At 37.2% G+C, this 15,633-nt stretch overlaps 1 protein-coding gene and 1 long non-coding RNA gene across 6 annotated transcripts; one reads left to right on the forward strand and one right to left on the reverse strand.

Annotated features, from left to right (window-relative positions):
• Positions 1–429: 429 nt before the first annotated feature.
• Positions 430–11,392, reverse strand: LOC139815164 (dystrobrevin beta). 5 transcript variants are annotated; one of them, XM_071781836.1, is made up of 16 exons: positions 11,194–11,392; positions 10,525–10,741; positions 10,310–10,392; positions 10,078–10,229; positions 9,889–9,997; positions 9,646–9,812; positions 9,435–9,562; positions 9,248–9,346; positions 9,067–9,091; positions 8,825–8,863; positions 8,627–8,745; positions 7,764–7,929; positions 7,230–7,540; positions 5,627–5,772; positions 2,174–2,233; positions 430–1,548 (listed from the first exon to the last, which is right to left on the reverse strand). In XM_071781836.1, the coding sequence occupies exons 1-16, from the start codon at positions 11,390–11,392 to the stop codon at positions 1,289–1,291; spliced, it is 2,280 nt and encodes a 759-aa protein (XP_071637937.1). In that variant the 3' UTR covers positions 430–1,288. The 5 variants fall into 5 exon arrangements, with proteins under 5 accessions (XP_071637937.1, XP_071637935.1, XP_071637936.1 ...); XM_071781834.1 differs by having other exon boundaries at positions 8,633–8,745; positions 9,067–9,148; XM_071781835.1 differs by having other exon boundaries at positions 9,067–9,148; positions 11,194–11,353.
• Positions 10,270–12,355, forward strand: LOC139815172 (uncharacterized). Its single transcript, XR_011732680.1, has 3 exons — positions 10,270–10,410; positions 10,520–10,773; positions 11,222–12,355. It is a non-coding gene; the product is annotated as an uncharacterized lncRNA (long non-coding RNA).
• The last annotated feature ends 3,278 nt before the right edge of the window (positions 12,356–15,633 follow it).

Here is a 15,633-nt window from a genome sequence, read left to right on the forward strand (position 1 = left end):
AGTAAAATAAACATTGTATAATAACCATTATAAAATAAACAACCATTTTGATGTCTATCTATAAACTTTTATTCAGTTTTCATAGGCGCTACATCATTTTCATACGTAAAGAGATAGACAAAAGGAATTCAGACGTCAATATGTATATATACACAGGATTCGCGGACAGGGGATGCCATTTAAATGTTACAAAACGCATTGGTTCTTATCAGTAGCAGTCATGTTTTAACAATTGGATTATTAATCGGAATACTCTCTTATATCCTAGGAACTGAAAAAAAAAACGAGTATTTTGTACGTAAGACTAGTTTCGTTTTTCCTCTACTCTTTTTACTCTGCAATTGTAAATGCGAATTCAAAGCACTTGAAGCGTCATCTAATGCGTCAATATTTTTTTACTCGTTTATATATTATTACTTTTTTATTTAATAGCGTTTATTGTACGTCAAGCGCCGGTACGAATGTACAAAAACACACTTTGGCTCTCCAAACCAAGTTTCCGCTAAACTCGTAATTTATTAAAAAATTGATTTAATTGCAATCACCTTACTGTTACAAGTTAATTATTTCGGGCTTGGTCAATGGTATGGTAACGTGTGCAAAATTTTTCGTATGATTTATAATATAAATGTCTGCGTGAATGAGTAATATTGCGAGATGACAAAACCATTTCGTCAGTTAATATGTACATATATATTCCCTTAAAATTATACTAGCTTTAAAGCAATGGAATTACAAGATACATACAGTACTCTTGTGTATCGCATTTCATTCGCTTAATAGTAATTACAAATGGTGGTAACAATTATAACAATAAATAAAAAATGTAATAAAACGCAAAATGCTTATTTTCGAGTCGTGTGTATATATATATATATATATATATATATATATATATATATGGGTGTATATTTAACAAACTCGGAAAGTCTTATTACATCACAAATTGCAAATAAATGGAGTAGCAAAATCATTGTATGCTCACGATACAAATGCCATTCTACGAATGAATTACGGTACTTGTGTTTCGTACACGTGAAAATCTTCGTGACTTCCGTACGATTTATTCGTCGATTTTCGACCGCAAGTACCGCCTTACAAAATGCATAGGTTTTCGTAATCGCACGACATTCAATTCTTCCTAAGATTACATTGTATACTAATATCGAAGTATTAGTCCACAGCGTGTACGTGTATGTGGTTCGATCGCTGTCACGTCTTCTCTTCATCGGATTCCTCAAACTTGTATCTTAAACACCTAACGCCCAGTACTCCTTGCTGGATCAACTTATCGATTGACCCATCTTTTCACCGCTTCCGCCCAGTTGGCTTCATCTTCGTCTTCCTTTTCACCGTCCGCCTCTTCTCTCTCGCCTCTCTCATGCTCCTGCTCGTTGGACAGCGTGGCCGACGGTGTTTGCGGTATACTGTTACGAGATCGCAATTCCGCCAAAAAGTCATTCTCCTGCTGATAACGCCGTTGCAGCTCCTCTCGCCAGGAATTCCCACCGCCGCTGCTATCGTCTCCATCCTCTCCGGCTTCAAAGTCTATAAGTAGACGCGATCCGTTTCAAAATGTATAGTCGCCCTAGAATACTGAGATCGTTTATTATATTTGTCACTTTTAGTTTAAACGATAAAAAAGTAGTATATTCGCTGAATTTAATTCCATTTCTCTCTCTTTCTCTTCCCAAGTAGGTCTCAACTTCGAAGAAGGTTTACGTAGTCGTACCAAGGGAATATTATCTGATATTTGCACATATATAGACTTATAACTATAGATGAATAAGAATAATCATTTATGAAGATATACGACAAAGATTCATAGGACAACTTATCTTAATATTATCGTCAGAAGTATACATCGTTAGTGTGTGCGTGATGCTTATGAAGATGATAGAAATGTAGAGATGTTTTAAAATGTGAATACGAATATATATATACATATACATATATTGTATGTACATATATGTACATGTTTGATCTTGGCAAAATTAATGTTGAAAGTACCAAAGAAAAATTTAAACCGAAATGTCAACGTGAAACTCGTAGATAATCAGCGCTTGAAAAGTTACGGGAATTGCTTCGATTAGAAGAGCGACATTGCGAATATCTAAGGTGCAAACGAAAGTAATAGTAATGAAGGTCTCAAAGTCGACGTAGAGATACTTACCTAGCGGTTTTCTGATGTTCATTAGCCCCGAGTTGTGAGAATGGTCCTCCTGGTCTGAGTCTGCAAGCCACCAGGACACATTCACGGGGGGTGCATCACACACATTCCATAACACGTCTAAAGTGTCATTTGTATATTGTATACAGTATATCGAAATGTCTATTTGTCTCGGCCAAATTTAATTAAGAAGGTATACATACAGTCTGTCTAACAAGAGCGAGACCGGCATAATTTTGATATTATTTATTATAATAAAATGAAAAAAATTGTAACATTATTTAATCGATACTTTCATATAATAAACTATTTAATCGCCACCGTTGTCGATAATTGGCATTTAAAATCCATATTTATTTCACGAAGCTTTAGCTTTATATGTTTTCAAACAATCTCGAGGATTCGTATTAGCCTGTCTATCACCTCGATACTATTTTCTTCTTTTCACTGGGTACAAAGACGACTTTGAATCATTCAAATTAATGGATTAATGGATAAAGTGTCAAATTCTTACTTTGAGAAATAGTCCCAAATCTTTGCCAGATATATAACGATCTGCTGGAGAAGTCTGTTGGGAATAAACCAAGATGAGCCGCTAACAGTTTGTGCCAAAAAGAAGCTCCACTAGAGAAGGTAACATTGCCCTAATCACAACTGATATTTGCATGCGTTCGAGCAGTTCTTTTTTAGACGTATCTTTCGGAAAAAAATTTTTTTTATTGGAATTTCAAATTATGAGTAGACAACTTTCGCAGGATATGTTTATACTCTTTTTCTTAAATTTTGCTGGTCGAGGAAGAACATGGTAGAAAACATCTCCATAATCCGTTATCTATCTTTATCTATCGTTACATTCTACGTTCTAGTAGAAGTAGATCATCGACGATTTTTGCTTCTTCAAACCGCTTTAATCACTTGCTTACAATGGCTTTTACATATTCACTTTTTATGTACTTTACGGCCAATTCTTGCGATATTTATTGATGCGTACAAAAGGAAGACGACTTCGAATTGCTAAACACAGTTTCGTTCCTTCACGAAAGTCGGACAATAACCGAGATCTCTACGACACGTCGCAGGAGGAAAGTTCCATTACCTGATTATTTGAATTTTTGATGTAACAATTTCCAAACGAAAGTTTTGCCGGTCACGTTCTTGTTAGACAGACTGTATATATGTCTTTATCCATATCGAAATATTTATAATTTCGTTTATCTATATTTCTAATTATCTTTTTATTGTGTGTAACGCTTTCTTATATAAGATTTAGATAATTTTGAGTTCTAATTTTTTTATTTTACACTTGTGTATCAAGTTACGAGTTTGTTAGTCTACAAAGTCCAGGTCTCGAAATTTTCTGTACAAAGTAACATTTAATATGTATTGGGAATTTCTTGGGATTGCGGATTAGATTGTTGTTGCTGTCATCTGTGGCCTTGCGTGTAGTGTAGTCCATGTGCTATTCCACTAGGCTAATATTAACTAACTCTATTCTAGAAAGAAAATAAATGAAACCGTGTAGAGATGGTAACAGGCAAATACACAGTGTATTTTCCAACCGTTCGGACTAATTTTAGCCCTTGGCCCTACTAACAGAAGTAATGAGAAAAGTTCGTGCGTACGGTTTGTATCTGGCGACGACGTGTTTATGGCATTTATTCATATAAACTTTTCTCGTTACTTTGTTTAATAGAATGCGGTTAAATTATACCAAACGTTTTAGAAACCAACCGTATAGAGAAAATATACACAGTATCCCATATTGTACTTTCCCTCGACCATTAGATATTAGAATATAAATAAAGAAAATCGTTAAAGTCTCGAAAAAAATAATAGTATTTTAAGTACGATTAAAACTAAAGTTTAAATGCGCAAGTAAATAACGAGGTCCTGTTAAATAATGACTTCCAATCAAGTTTAAGGAAAAAAAGTTTTGTATCAAAACGAACATAACTGCAGGAAGAACGTGTAATAGTTTTAATAAGGGATCATATGTATATTTCTGTATTTACATCTTTTCAAAAGATCTATGCTTTTCGCGCGTATATAGTCATTATTATATTATTAAAAATTTACAAAAATTTGTGTATAATGCAAGAGATGTTGTGAAAAACTAGACTCAAGAGTCACTTATCTCGATATTTTACGATCGAAACGATAGGATTCACGTCAATCATTATTCATCTTCCTGCAATGAATGTTGTACTTACGCGATTTTCCAGAATACGAACGTATATACATAAAGGTGCATCCAAGTTCGATTCAAGTATATCCAATGAAATTTCTTACATATATAGACAGCATTTGATATGGATCATCTCATAGATCATTTATGAATATCAAGACTAGGAACAGATGAAGAGTCGCATCTTTTTCATGCTATATGATCCTTTGATGACACGAGAGAATATAAATGCGACGTGGCATGCCTGTACATTCAGCTCAAATGCGATGATTGAGAATATTTCAGAGATAAATGTTAGCAAGTAGTTGAAAGATAAATCCTGCGTCGTATTGTTTCTTGCAGTTTTAAATCGAATTAAAAATAATAAAATAATGGTATACATACAGTGTGCGAAAAGTTAACATATAGTGTTGAAAAATTCGAAATATATCTGTTTTATATGTTTAGATGTTTAGAACGATTAGGTGAAGAAGAAACGTTTCTTATAAAATGGCATGAAACACGCAAACTAGTTAATATGTACATCTGTCAGCAGTGTGGTAATAGTGAGAGTAATAACAATAAGAGTAGCAGGAGCAAAAATAGTAGCAATAATAGTAATAAATAGTGTAGTATTAGTATAGATATGGTTTTGTTGTAAAGATACTACTTCACGATAATATGGTGAATGCAGATCAGTTTATCTATTGCTCACCTCGCCTCCGAGACAATCGAATTTGACATATTTACGGGTCCACTGATAACGATATCGCTTAATGATCCGTATTACTAACATGCCATCAGCTAAGACACGGCGATAAATGCTAACATACTTTGTAGCTAAAAGCTTGCAATATCAAATTGATCTGTATAACTCACGACGAGGCGCTATTGCCTCTTAAAAATTACCTTCAGTTTTGATTGTGTGAGATAGTAATACCTATATTCTGCGAAATTTTTATGTACCAACTATGTATTGAGTTTGACATACTATCACGGAAAGGCTGAGTGGTATCGTGTAATTATACTATTTAAAACTATAAGCACAACTGGACGTAGCTTTGTCAGACGAATTTTCGTCGGTTTGATGGAACTCTTACAATAATTTTGGAAATTCTAAAAATCTCTCTCGTACATTATTTACGCATGTTTTCTTCCCAATTTTTTCCAACATATTCTTAATCGAGGAATATTTTCAAATCAAGTTCCGCTTTTACACATCTACGTCCAATTTATCAATCGTTATTATTGATACTAATCGATTTTATATAGCGCATTATTATTTAACATACCTGAATTTAATTCCCTCACAAGCGTTGACATGGCATTAGTAACGCTGTCGGCAGCTACCAGTAAGTCGTTTCTTAAGGATCGGCCCAAACTATTATTGGCACTGCTGGAACCGCTCCCTGGTAAGCTGTTTGTCCTGAACGCAGACCTGACATCGAAAATCTCTATTTTCTTGGCGCGAAGCAATTTCCAAATAAAAAATTCTTTAAACAAAAATTGCAGCATGCAATTTTTATTGCACAAGCATTATTCAGTCCGCTTAACGTAACTCTTACACATTCAATTCGCTATAATTACTCGCGATCAAGACATATAAGCGTCAATAAAATTTCAAATTAAAATTAGCAACTCATCGATTATAACAATACACACATGCACGATTTCAGGAAGCTACGATATTTATTGGTGTCTAAAATGTAATGATATACTGTAATCTAACAAAAATATATCAATATGGCAAAAGTTGTGAACGCATCGCAAAAATGCTTCGTCTCCGATCTATTAAGATATCTGCCGCGTTTGACCGTTACAGTACTTGCAGGATATATTTACATATCGCAACGCTTGCGTAATAAATAATAACAATGTTTTAAAGGTGGATGGTAGTTTTACACAAGCTTAGCAGAAAAGAAGGATCGGATGGGTAACTTATACGCGTCAAACTTATATCCAACGCATCAGTACTTTCCTTACACGATAGCTGCTTTTATACTGTACATAAAAAATGATACATTTAAGATGACTAATAATGATAGCAAAGTAAAAGAGGATATTCATGTAAGAAACTTACATCTTGAACCTAATAAAAATTAAAAGATATTACTTAAACAGGGTTAAAAGCGACATGACATGGGATATACAAATATATCTACTATATATATTTATAGGTCGATATAAATCTGACGATTTAAGTAACATCTTACGAGGTACTGTCACTTATTTCGCGCTAGTACCACATTGTTCTTAATACTAGCTTAATTAGAAATCGCTCATATTCGCATGCAGGATAATTTAGGAGTTCTTTAGCTAATTGTGAAGTAATCGTATACTGTGCAATATTTCTATGTTCAATTGCTACAATAATATCGACGGGAGAAATCAATTTTTTAATAAACATATGATCAGGGTATATATTTTATATATAAGTGATGAACCTGCTTTTTTCGAGCGTTTGTGTTTCAAAGTTGATTTCCTTTTACAATACAAATCATTTACTTCATCGACAATAATTTGGAAGGATTAAGTCCAATGCGACGTGGTATAAAACTACTATCTTCAATAGGATATCTATTTTACATTATTGCGAATATCGATATAATTAATATTTATTTAGCTACACAATCTAATTATGTACCTACGTTGTTAGAATATATTTTTATGTACATGGAATGTACATAGATTTCTAAAGTTCGCTTGGAATGTCTAAGTAAATAAATTGCTGACTGTGTAATATATTATTCTGTATGTATGAATCACGTGTACAATTATGTATCACGCATATTCGTTCTATTTATAATTTTCTCTCTTTGCTTCGCTCTTTTCGCGCTGTAGAAGGTTCTATCCTCTCGTTTATAATGTATTCTCTCTTTGTGCATGCTTGCCTACCTTACATCGCCGCCAACGCACGATAAGCTATCTGGAATGGGATTCTGTATCGTGCCGAGCATAGCGTTGCCTTGCACGTTAGCCACTGTCGTTGTCGGTACGGGATTTTGATAGCTCTGAGACATTTGTTGTTGCATTTGTTGCTGCATTTGCTGTTGTTGCTGCTGCTGCTGTTGAGGTGTCGTAGACAAGGGCCCGCCGGGAGTCGGCGGTGCCGACCTGCTGCTCGGTATGACGCCGGGTGGCAAGGGCGGCGACTTCGTACTTCGTGGTGAACTGTTTGGTGTTGATCGTGGTGATGCTTGATGATTCTATCGAGATAAATTGCATTATGTTACTAATTATGTTCCTGTTTATGTGAAACAGTATTCTTTCTGTATTATAATTTCCGTGACACACATTTCATCGGTTCTCCTTCTTCATCAAGTTTTATCTTTAGAGACAGAGAATTGAGTTGGAACTCGTTTAATTTTAACTGTTTAATTTTTTTAACTTTTTAAAAAGCAGCCTTGTGTAAAATGTTAGTAAAGATACCTTTAGCATTTTCATTAAACCCTCCAGCTGTACCATTAATTGCCTCCTAGAATCTTGTAACGTCGCCAAATGCGTCTCCAGTTCATCCTTTCTTTGCCTCAAAGCTCGCAATTCTGACATTAACGCCGGATTTTCCAAACCCGCGGCTTCTATCTCCTGTTGCCTTCTGTAGCGAGAATGAAAGATTTTTTGAGGAATTGTTAGACATAATATTTAACATAAAAAAGTAGAATATATCACACGATCTTAAAACATGATAATATTCCACTTCATCGATTCATTTTATAAGCGTTGTGATGTGTGGTTAATGTAGTTGTATATGAATGTATTAATGTATTAATATATGAATCTAGTGAATATGTATGATATTCACTAGATTCATATATCAATACATTATGATATTAAATGAATGTATATGAATGTCTAAATGAAGTTGTATATGAATGTAGTCAATATGTATAAATATGTATGCCAATTCGAGAGATATCAAGAACGCTCAATGTTAACTTGTTTGAACGCGAATAATCTCTTTAACTGCATTCCGACAGTCACTGCCGATAGTACTAAAAATCTATAGTGTACATAATGTAAACTATAGATTTTCTAACGTAATCTATAGTTGTACGTAACGTAAACTATAGATTTTCAATACTAACAGTGAATATCGGAACGCAGTTTTTGTCACTGGTAATCGGCAATATATAAATATGTATTGTTTCTCTTTGTTCATTGTGCAGGCTATGCAACCAAGGTGACACAAAGCGAAACAGAACGTTCTGAACATGCGTGATCCTAGGATGGGTAAACAGGATGAAATTGAGGTTTAGGTTTGATATAAAGGAATATAAACGACACAGGTATACCTTAACCTTGCTATCTCGCGCATTATTTCCTTGTTCTTTGCCTCCAACTGCGATATAAGCTCGCGCTGCGCCCGCGACGCATCTAACGATGCCAGGTTCATGTCCGATGGTGCTCGACCCTGTAAGCAAAAATATCGTCCCGCGTAAAATAATCCGCGACGTGAATTCATAGCGGTGGTCTAAACGGTGTATACTTACTGCTTGATCTGCCTGGGACATTCTGGACGCGGTACGAGGCTGTTAACGAGGCAGTTATGAAATTAATATTAGTGCTAGAGAGCGGCCACGATAATGGAAACGGTAAAACAGTTTAATTGGCTTTCGCGGCTTTTGCAAATTTAACGGATTAAGAACACTTGCGCTTTAACATTAAGCAAATTACAACGCGAGGCTGTGTAGATAATAAGCGTAAAATGTATGTAAAATGTTAAAGGACTTACCATGGTCCTAGCTTCTTGTGCCAACCTTTGTGCATATCGTGCTATTAATTTATGTTCATCGTCCAGTCTTGAACTGTCCATACTGGACGATATACAAAAGGAATAAGTAAAGCATGGCGTCTGCACGCAAATGGCAAAGGCAAATAAATTGTGCATAAATTATAATTTCGCTCGGGCTTACCTTCTCAGAGTCGAACGACTATCCACCGATCCTGAATCAAAGGGGGCCATAAATCCCGGATCTGGAAAACCGTTGTGAGATGGTAAAGGTGACGGTGGGCTGGAACGTAGTGAATTTATTTGGATTGTAAAATCATGCCGAGACACAACGAGCGATTGTAAAGTTATGCAACGATAAAGATACAAACACTATATGCGACAGATCTAGCGTCTTCTCGGGTTGTTCCGGGAATCGCGGTAGACTGTTCTTCCCCTTCTCGGGGACGCATCTAAAGCTTTTTCGCAGGGAATGGCCAATCTGCTTGCTTGGTGATTTCTATCGATAAAAATTACATTCTTGAAAACTAAATAACGCAAGATTTAAATGTTTTAGAGTACGTGAACAACGAAAATACGTACGAAGCTGCTGTACTCTCTTGTTTCGTGGTCATTATTGTGCGTCCCTGAAACTTTACCGCGCCAGAAACAGTCTTGACATAGCTGGTACGAATGGCACTTCTGACATCTGTATCGGAACCCGGTGAAGTTCTCCCTGTGACACGCGTCGCACATAATAGGATGGGCAACTGGAAACACGAAGGATGACGTAAGATCTCGATCGCCGGTCAATTTTCGTCGTGTTTAATTTCTCGCACAACCCACCTGTTTCCACGGCCGCCATTCTGTGATACAACGGCAACCAGATTAAGCAATGCGGTCCAGGATCCGACATGAGCGTGTCCAGGAAGTCGTTTACAGTGACTTTGGAATTCTGCCGCATACAAGGCATTATCCGTTTAGTCGAGTAATGTATTAGAACAGCTTACACACATACGTGCAATGCGTACGTACCGGGGGAAAAATGGAGTTAGCGAGACCGTCGGAATATCCGAACGACGGGGACTCGTAGACCGCCGCGGTTAAAGCTAGAACTTCTTTCAGATAATCGGCGAACCTCCAGTGTATCATGTGCCCGTTGCTGTCGGATATTTGCGAATATATATCTGCTCGTAGAATAAACATCGTTAATCGACTTAAGCTCAATGGTCATTAAGAGAGCGAGGAAACTATTTGCGAGGCTTACATCGAAATTTGTCCATGAGCTTTCCCGCGCATAACGTCGCCAGGGCCACCTTTACCGAGAACACGGATATCTTATTGTTCTCCCTGAAAGAAAATCGCATGGTAATTAGATATATAGCCGACAATTACATAACAGTTTTAACAAAATTAAAGAAACAAACGGTTAACAAACAGTGTTAGGAATAACGATTCGATTGTTTATCTCATCAAGCGTACCCGCTGGTGTAAGCAGCCAGCAACCAGTTCATTAGCAACGCCGTGGTAGCGTCAACTTTGGCCTGTTGCGACACCGGCACTCTCTTGTTCAGCGCGTGAAACAAGGAAGACAGTAGTGTTTCAAGTCTGGATACTCCTAAGGTGCTCGACGGCTCCAACGTGTTCAGACCGTTCTCTCGAAATGCCTCAATCACGTTCCATATATCGACGTTGTGCACTGCGCAAAACCATGCATGCGTTATTAAAAAGGTACATACCTTGACATTTACCTTAACATCTCTTCACACAAGATTAATTAACGCAAGCGCGAGCGCCAGCGTTCTGTTTAAATTCCGACGTGCCGACGCGAAGAGGCATGTTAATTATCATTAGCATAGTCGTATAAGTGTGAGAAAATTAGCGTTTCTGAGTTAATATCCCAGCAGCGATTTAAAGAACTTTGCCCATTAATCGTTCTAAAACTATATGCAATGTATGAGCCTCTCAAAAACCAAACAGATTTATTCTGCTCTTTGTAAATTTCTTCATTCTAGTAGCAGAGCGTACGATTTTATTTAATTATTTTTTACTTCTTTTTATTTTTCATTTCACAGAGTGTGTTTTGCTTTTGAAGGCTTACACGTAAAAGCTGACTGAAGCTTACTGAAGCTGATGAGGGAGTATACTCACGGTGCACTTTCTTCTGTATGAATCTTAGCTTGCAGGCGGTGCGGTACGACGCGAATCGTATGGTGTCGAAGTTCTGCTGTCGCATCTCCTGGAGAAGCTGCAAACGGCTCGTCTCGCCGCTGCTCCCGTTTCCCGATCCACCCGCGCCTTCCTCTGCCATTTTCACTGCGAAAAACGAGCGGATGATGCGTCTCCTCATCGATTCTCCCTGCACGTGTCTTCGTGACCGCCTGTAGCGGATGTTGTTTTGCAACGATCCTTGGGATCTACTGCGTTGTTTCTTTTCTTTTTTTCTTTCCTTATTATAGTTCGCCGTAAATTTATGCGCGGCATAAAATATCGGCGAGTACGCGCGAAGCGAAGGTCGCTGGAGTGACTAATCGTAGATTCATTATGATAATTGCCTCGGTATTTCTTTAACAAATATTCCGCAGTAAGCTATGCGTGCGTTACGACAGCGTTAACGCGATACTCTCTTTCGAATGAGACAAATAGCATGGGATAATAATGTGCGTTCTCGTCGTCAGAATAGTGCGACGGCTCTCGTCAAAATTACTCGTTAAGATTGACCTTTTAGCAGCGCTCGTAAAATATCCGCAGAATATTTTAAGAGGTTGCGACATCACTTAACTTTGCCTCATTACATTCTCTATTAGCTCTAGCTCCAAAGTAGATACATTCCGTCGCGAATTGATGATGGAACACTTCGTCCATCGCGCGTAGACACGCAACTGCCGGAGCTGCTCTTAATTCGTAGCTCGTAGGACGCGTCAGTTGCGTCGTGATGAGAACGAGACTGTTCATCATCGACTTAACGACGTCCTAGAGAGAGCTAATTAGTAACGATTAGACAGTACGCGCCATGTATTTGTATTAAGGAAACGCGCCACGTATCATCAATGTGCGAGCATCTTCCAACCTAAATTTATACCTATGTTTAATCTACGATACTATTGCGTAAAATGCTGTAAAAAAATCTGTCGAATATGCATATCGCTTCTTACTTCGGACGTTTGTGTCAGATAATCAGGCATCTATTGTTTTTTTTTCTTTGATATTTAAAGATTGGAACAACCCTGAAAGAAGAGTATCGCCAATTACACAGTATAATTATTTACTATATTTGATAACGTTCGTACTAGATTAAATTGAAAATGAACTACTTGATTTTTACTCATTCATGAGAGACAGTTTGAACGACAAGGAGTTAATATTAGCCTCTGCCACGGCAGACTCTTCGTTATAGACTTTTTTTTTGCGAGGATATATATGAAGACTATATTTTCGGAAAGAGAATTAATTCAAGGTTGTTCAACCATGGTGATACAATCCGCTTCACGTAAACGATTGACCTAGTTAGGGAACATCGATATCCGAAGATGTAATTGATTTAAAACCGACCGTTCGTCACCCGAGAGTTACTTTTTCGGTCAACGATTTCTTCCGTGCTTCTCGCGTTTATTTTTCTTTGCGTTCAAATCGATGTGCTAAATTTTACAACGTAAATAATTTATTTGTGATGCTATATTCCTGAATTATGCATTATTTTAAGAATAATATTCGTGACGCTTGGAAAATTTTTAGACGCTGAAGATTGAAAAAAAAAAAACAGTTAATTATTTCGTATTAAATTTAACTAATAACAATTTCTTACTGATAATTTTCTCGTTAAAATTATTTCAAGCTCATTCTAAACATCTAAACGATATAATTCAGATAATTAAAGGTGCTAATTTTGAGATAAAAATTTGTGTATGCTCATTTTAGATGACCTATAATTCGGATTAAAATTCTTATACTTATAATGTCATATGTAAAATTTATATAAAATACATGTTAAAGTATGCGTCAAAATTAACGGTTCATAAAATTGTAAATAGAATTCTATTTTGAAATTAACGCAAATTATATTATCTTGAATTATTTTGAAATTAACGCAAATTAATAGGTTGGCCAATAAGTCCGTACGGTTTTTTACTTATAAATGTTACTTATAAATAACCGCACGGACTTATTGGTTAACCCAATACCCAATATATTGTCTAGAATTATCTTTAAGTTAACGCAATTATATTGTCTACGTTTGAAATAATTTTGACGAGAAATTTAATAAGAAATTTAGTAGTTTAAATTTAATAAAAAATACTCCCCTTTTTTGTTAATCTTCAGTATCTAAAAATTTTCTAAGTACTATATTATTCATGAAAATAATAATAATGCATTGTTCAGGAATGTTTATGCCTTTCGAGAAATCTGGGAAATAGGGAGGAATGCCCTGCGAGCGTTTATCTTTCTTCGGGGTGCAGCGTCGAGCATCGCGTCGCTCAAGCTATTCGCGACAACAATTGCTCGAGAGATCGCAGACCGGAATGGACCGATCAGGAAGTAATAAAGGAATAATCGGCCCCGATGGGCTTCGGCAGAATGAGGGAACTAAACGCGGATGCCTAAGTTTGAATCAATACGATAAGTGGGCCAGGTGGGGGGAAACGTAAGATCGGCCGAAGAAACGGGGGAACGGCCGGGAAAGGAACGCCGGGCGGCCGCGGGTGCGTTTGAAGGAACGCGCGAAACGGAGCGACCGGGAGGCGCGGCCAACTTCAGCGCGCTGAGAAAATTTCTCCGAGCCTGGAGCCGACGCGACGATCGGAGCCGCGGAGCCGCGCCGTGAAACGACAAGAAGAATCGAAACCGGCGGCGATCGGGGACGGTATCGACGACGATATATACGGGATGTTTTGATGTGTTTTCACCCGGTGAGGGCACGTTCGATTACTCGTCTCGCAGAGCTTTCTATCGACCTTCAGAGAGCGATACCATTCGCATCCTGAAAGTTAGCTTCCTGCACTTTTCCTCTCTCTTTTTCAAAATCTCGAACATATTTATTTGCTTTCAATTGAATTGAACTTTATACTTTATACTCTATTTATTTTACTAGCAAACACGGGAAGTATAACGTACGGTGATAAGCAAGCAACAAAAGCTCCGATTTGTTTGCGCGGGGAATTTCGTAAGCCGCGCGCTTGCGCGGCTTGGGAGACAAGTTCGAACCTCTGGAGTAATATTTTTCGCAACATATTTTTACGAATTAATATCGATGTTGTTAAATTGATAATCAATTCTCATTTAATATGATCGATAATATAATTGCCGATTAAGTTAACGAAGGTTCGATCGAAGTCGTCCTTGGCGTAGCAGAGAGAGAGAGAGAGAGAGAGAGAGAGGATGAGCCTCCTCTCGATTGATTCGCCGTGTGGTATAAAAATGTTCTTCAATTAACGCAAGCACGCAATTCGCGAATTAAAATTCAACGTTAAATCGGCGAGACGTCATTAAACGATAAAACGATAATCTCTCGTTTCTCGTCTTGCTACGTTCGGCGCCAAGTCCAACAATCTATTTATATTATTTCTTTAAATTGAATTTTATATTCCGTCGATCGAATAAGTACGGGCTTAATTTCCTCGATCAATTTCAAAGTCGGATGGCATGTCAATAAATGATGCCTCGCGGTTACTCATCAATAATTCAGCGCCTATCAGTATCAAGCTGTCACTTAACGCTGTCTCGTTCCGAATACTCATCAGTTCGAGAGTTCGCGAGCATATTACGGATTTGGACGGGGCGCCGGGCGCCACAAAATATCGACGTTCTATTTCGGAAACCGAAATTATTTCGGCACTTTGGTAAATCGTTATACGTTCGAGCAGCAATTAGACGTCAATATTTAAAGCACGGCATTGGTATTCGCGGTCAAGTGGAAAGACCGGCCGGTCTCCGGTAGTCGATAATTCTAGCGTATCAATGAAGTCTTTAGGATGATATTCATAGTCGGTTCCTATATTTAAGACCGTTTTTAAGTATACAGTCAGAGCCGTACTAGCAACTTGAGAGCAAGAACGGACGGACTATGGCCGGTATTCATAGTCAGATCTTATATGTGTATATAAGATTGTCTTAAGTTCATCTGAGTCGTACAGCATCTAAAGATAAACTTAAGACGATCTTATATATAAGATCTGACTGTGTGAATACCGGTCTCACATATCAATTTATTAGTTTAAATTGCTCAGACTTCTTATACCTAAAACATCAGCATTTTATGTGGAAATGTAAAAATCATAAATTATTGGAATTAATTTATAGTGATATATCACAAAGTATCAAGGGGATGAAATCAGAGGAAGGGAGTGGGGTATTTCAGGTTTCATAGATACATATTTTTCGTAGGTCAAAGAGTTTAGGAGTTGAGGGTTTAAGGAACATATAGACGGACATTCTAGTTATAGATATATGTGTGCATATATATAGATTATTTTTTTTCATTTATTGTAGCGATTTAATTAAGTGATTGTGTCTCCAATCCTAAGTCGAATTATGACGAGTTTAATCGTGTCACTTTTGTGCTTTCCGCATACTCGGCAGGAAATACATAAAAAA

The sequence above is a fragment of the Temnothorax longispinosus genome, chromosome 6 (assembly GCF_030848805.1).
Source record: "Temnothorax longispinosus isolate EJ_2023e chromosome 6, Tlon_JGU_v1, whole genome shotgun sequence".
In the NCBI taxonomy this organism is placed as follows: Eukaryota; Metazoa; Arthropoda; class Insecta; order Hymenoptera; family Formicidae; genus Temnothorax; species Temnothorax longispinosus.

What these genes read in the sequence shown, in the direction of transcription:
- LOC139815164 (XM_071781834.1), bottom strand. Translation starts at nt 11,392, where the DNA reads ATGAGGAGACGCATCATCCGCTCGTTTTTCGCAGTGAAAATGGCAGAG. An exon ending in CTAGATCTGTCGCATATAGT is followed by an intron (nt 9,347 to 9,434) that starts GTTTGTATCTTT and finishes ACTACGTTCCAG; the next exon opens with CCCACCGTCACCTTTACCAT. An exon ending in ATAATGCGCGAGATAGCAAG is followed by an intron (nt 7,930 to 8,632) that starts GTTAAGGTATAC and finishes TTCTCGCTACAG; the next exon opens with AAGGCAACAGGAGATAGAAG.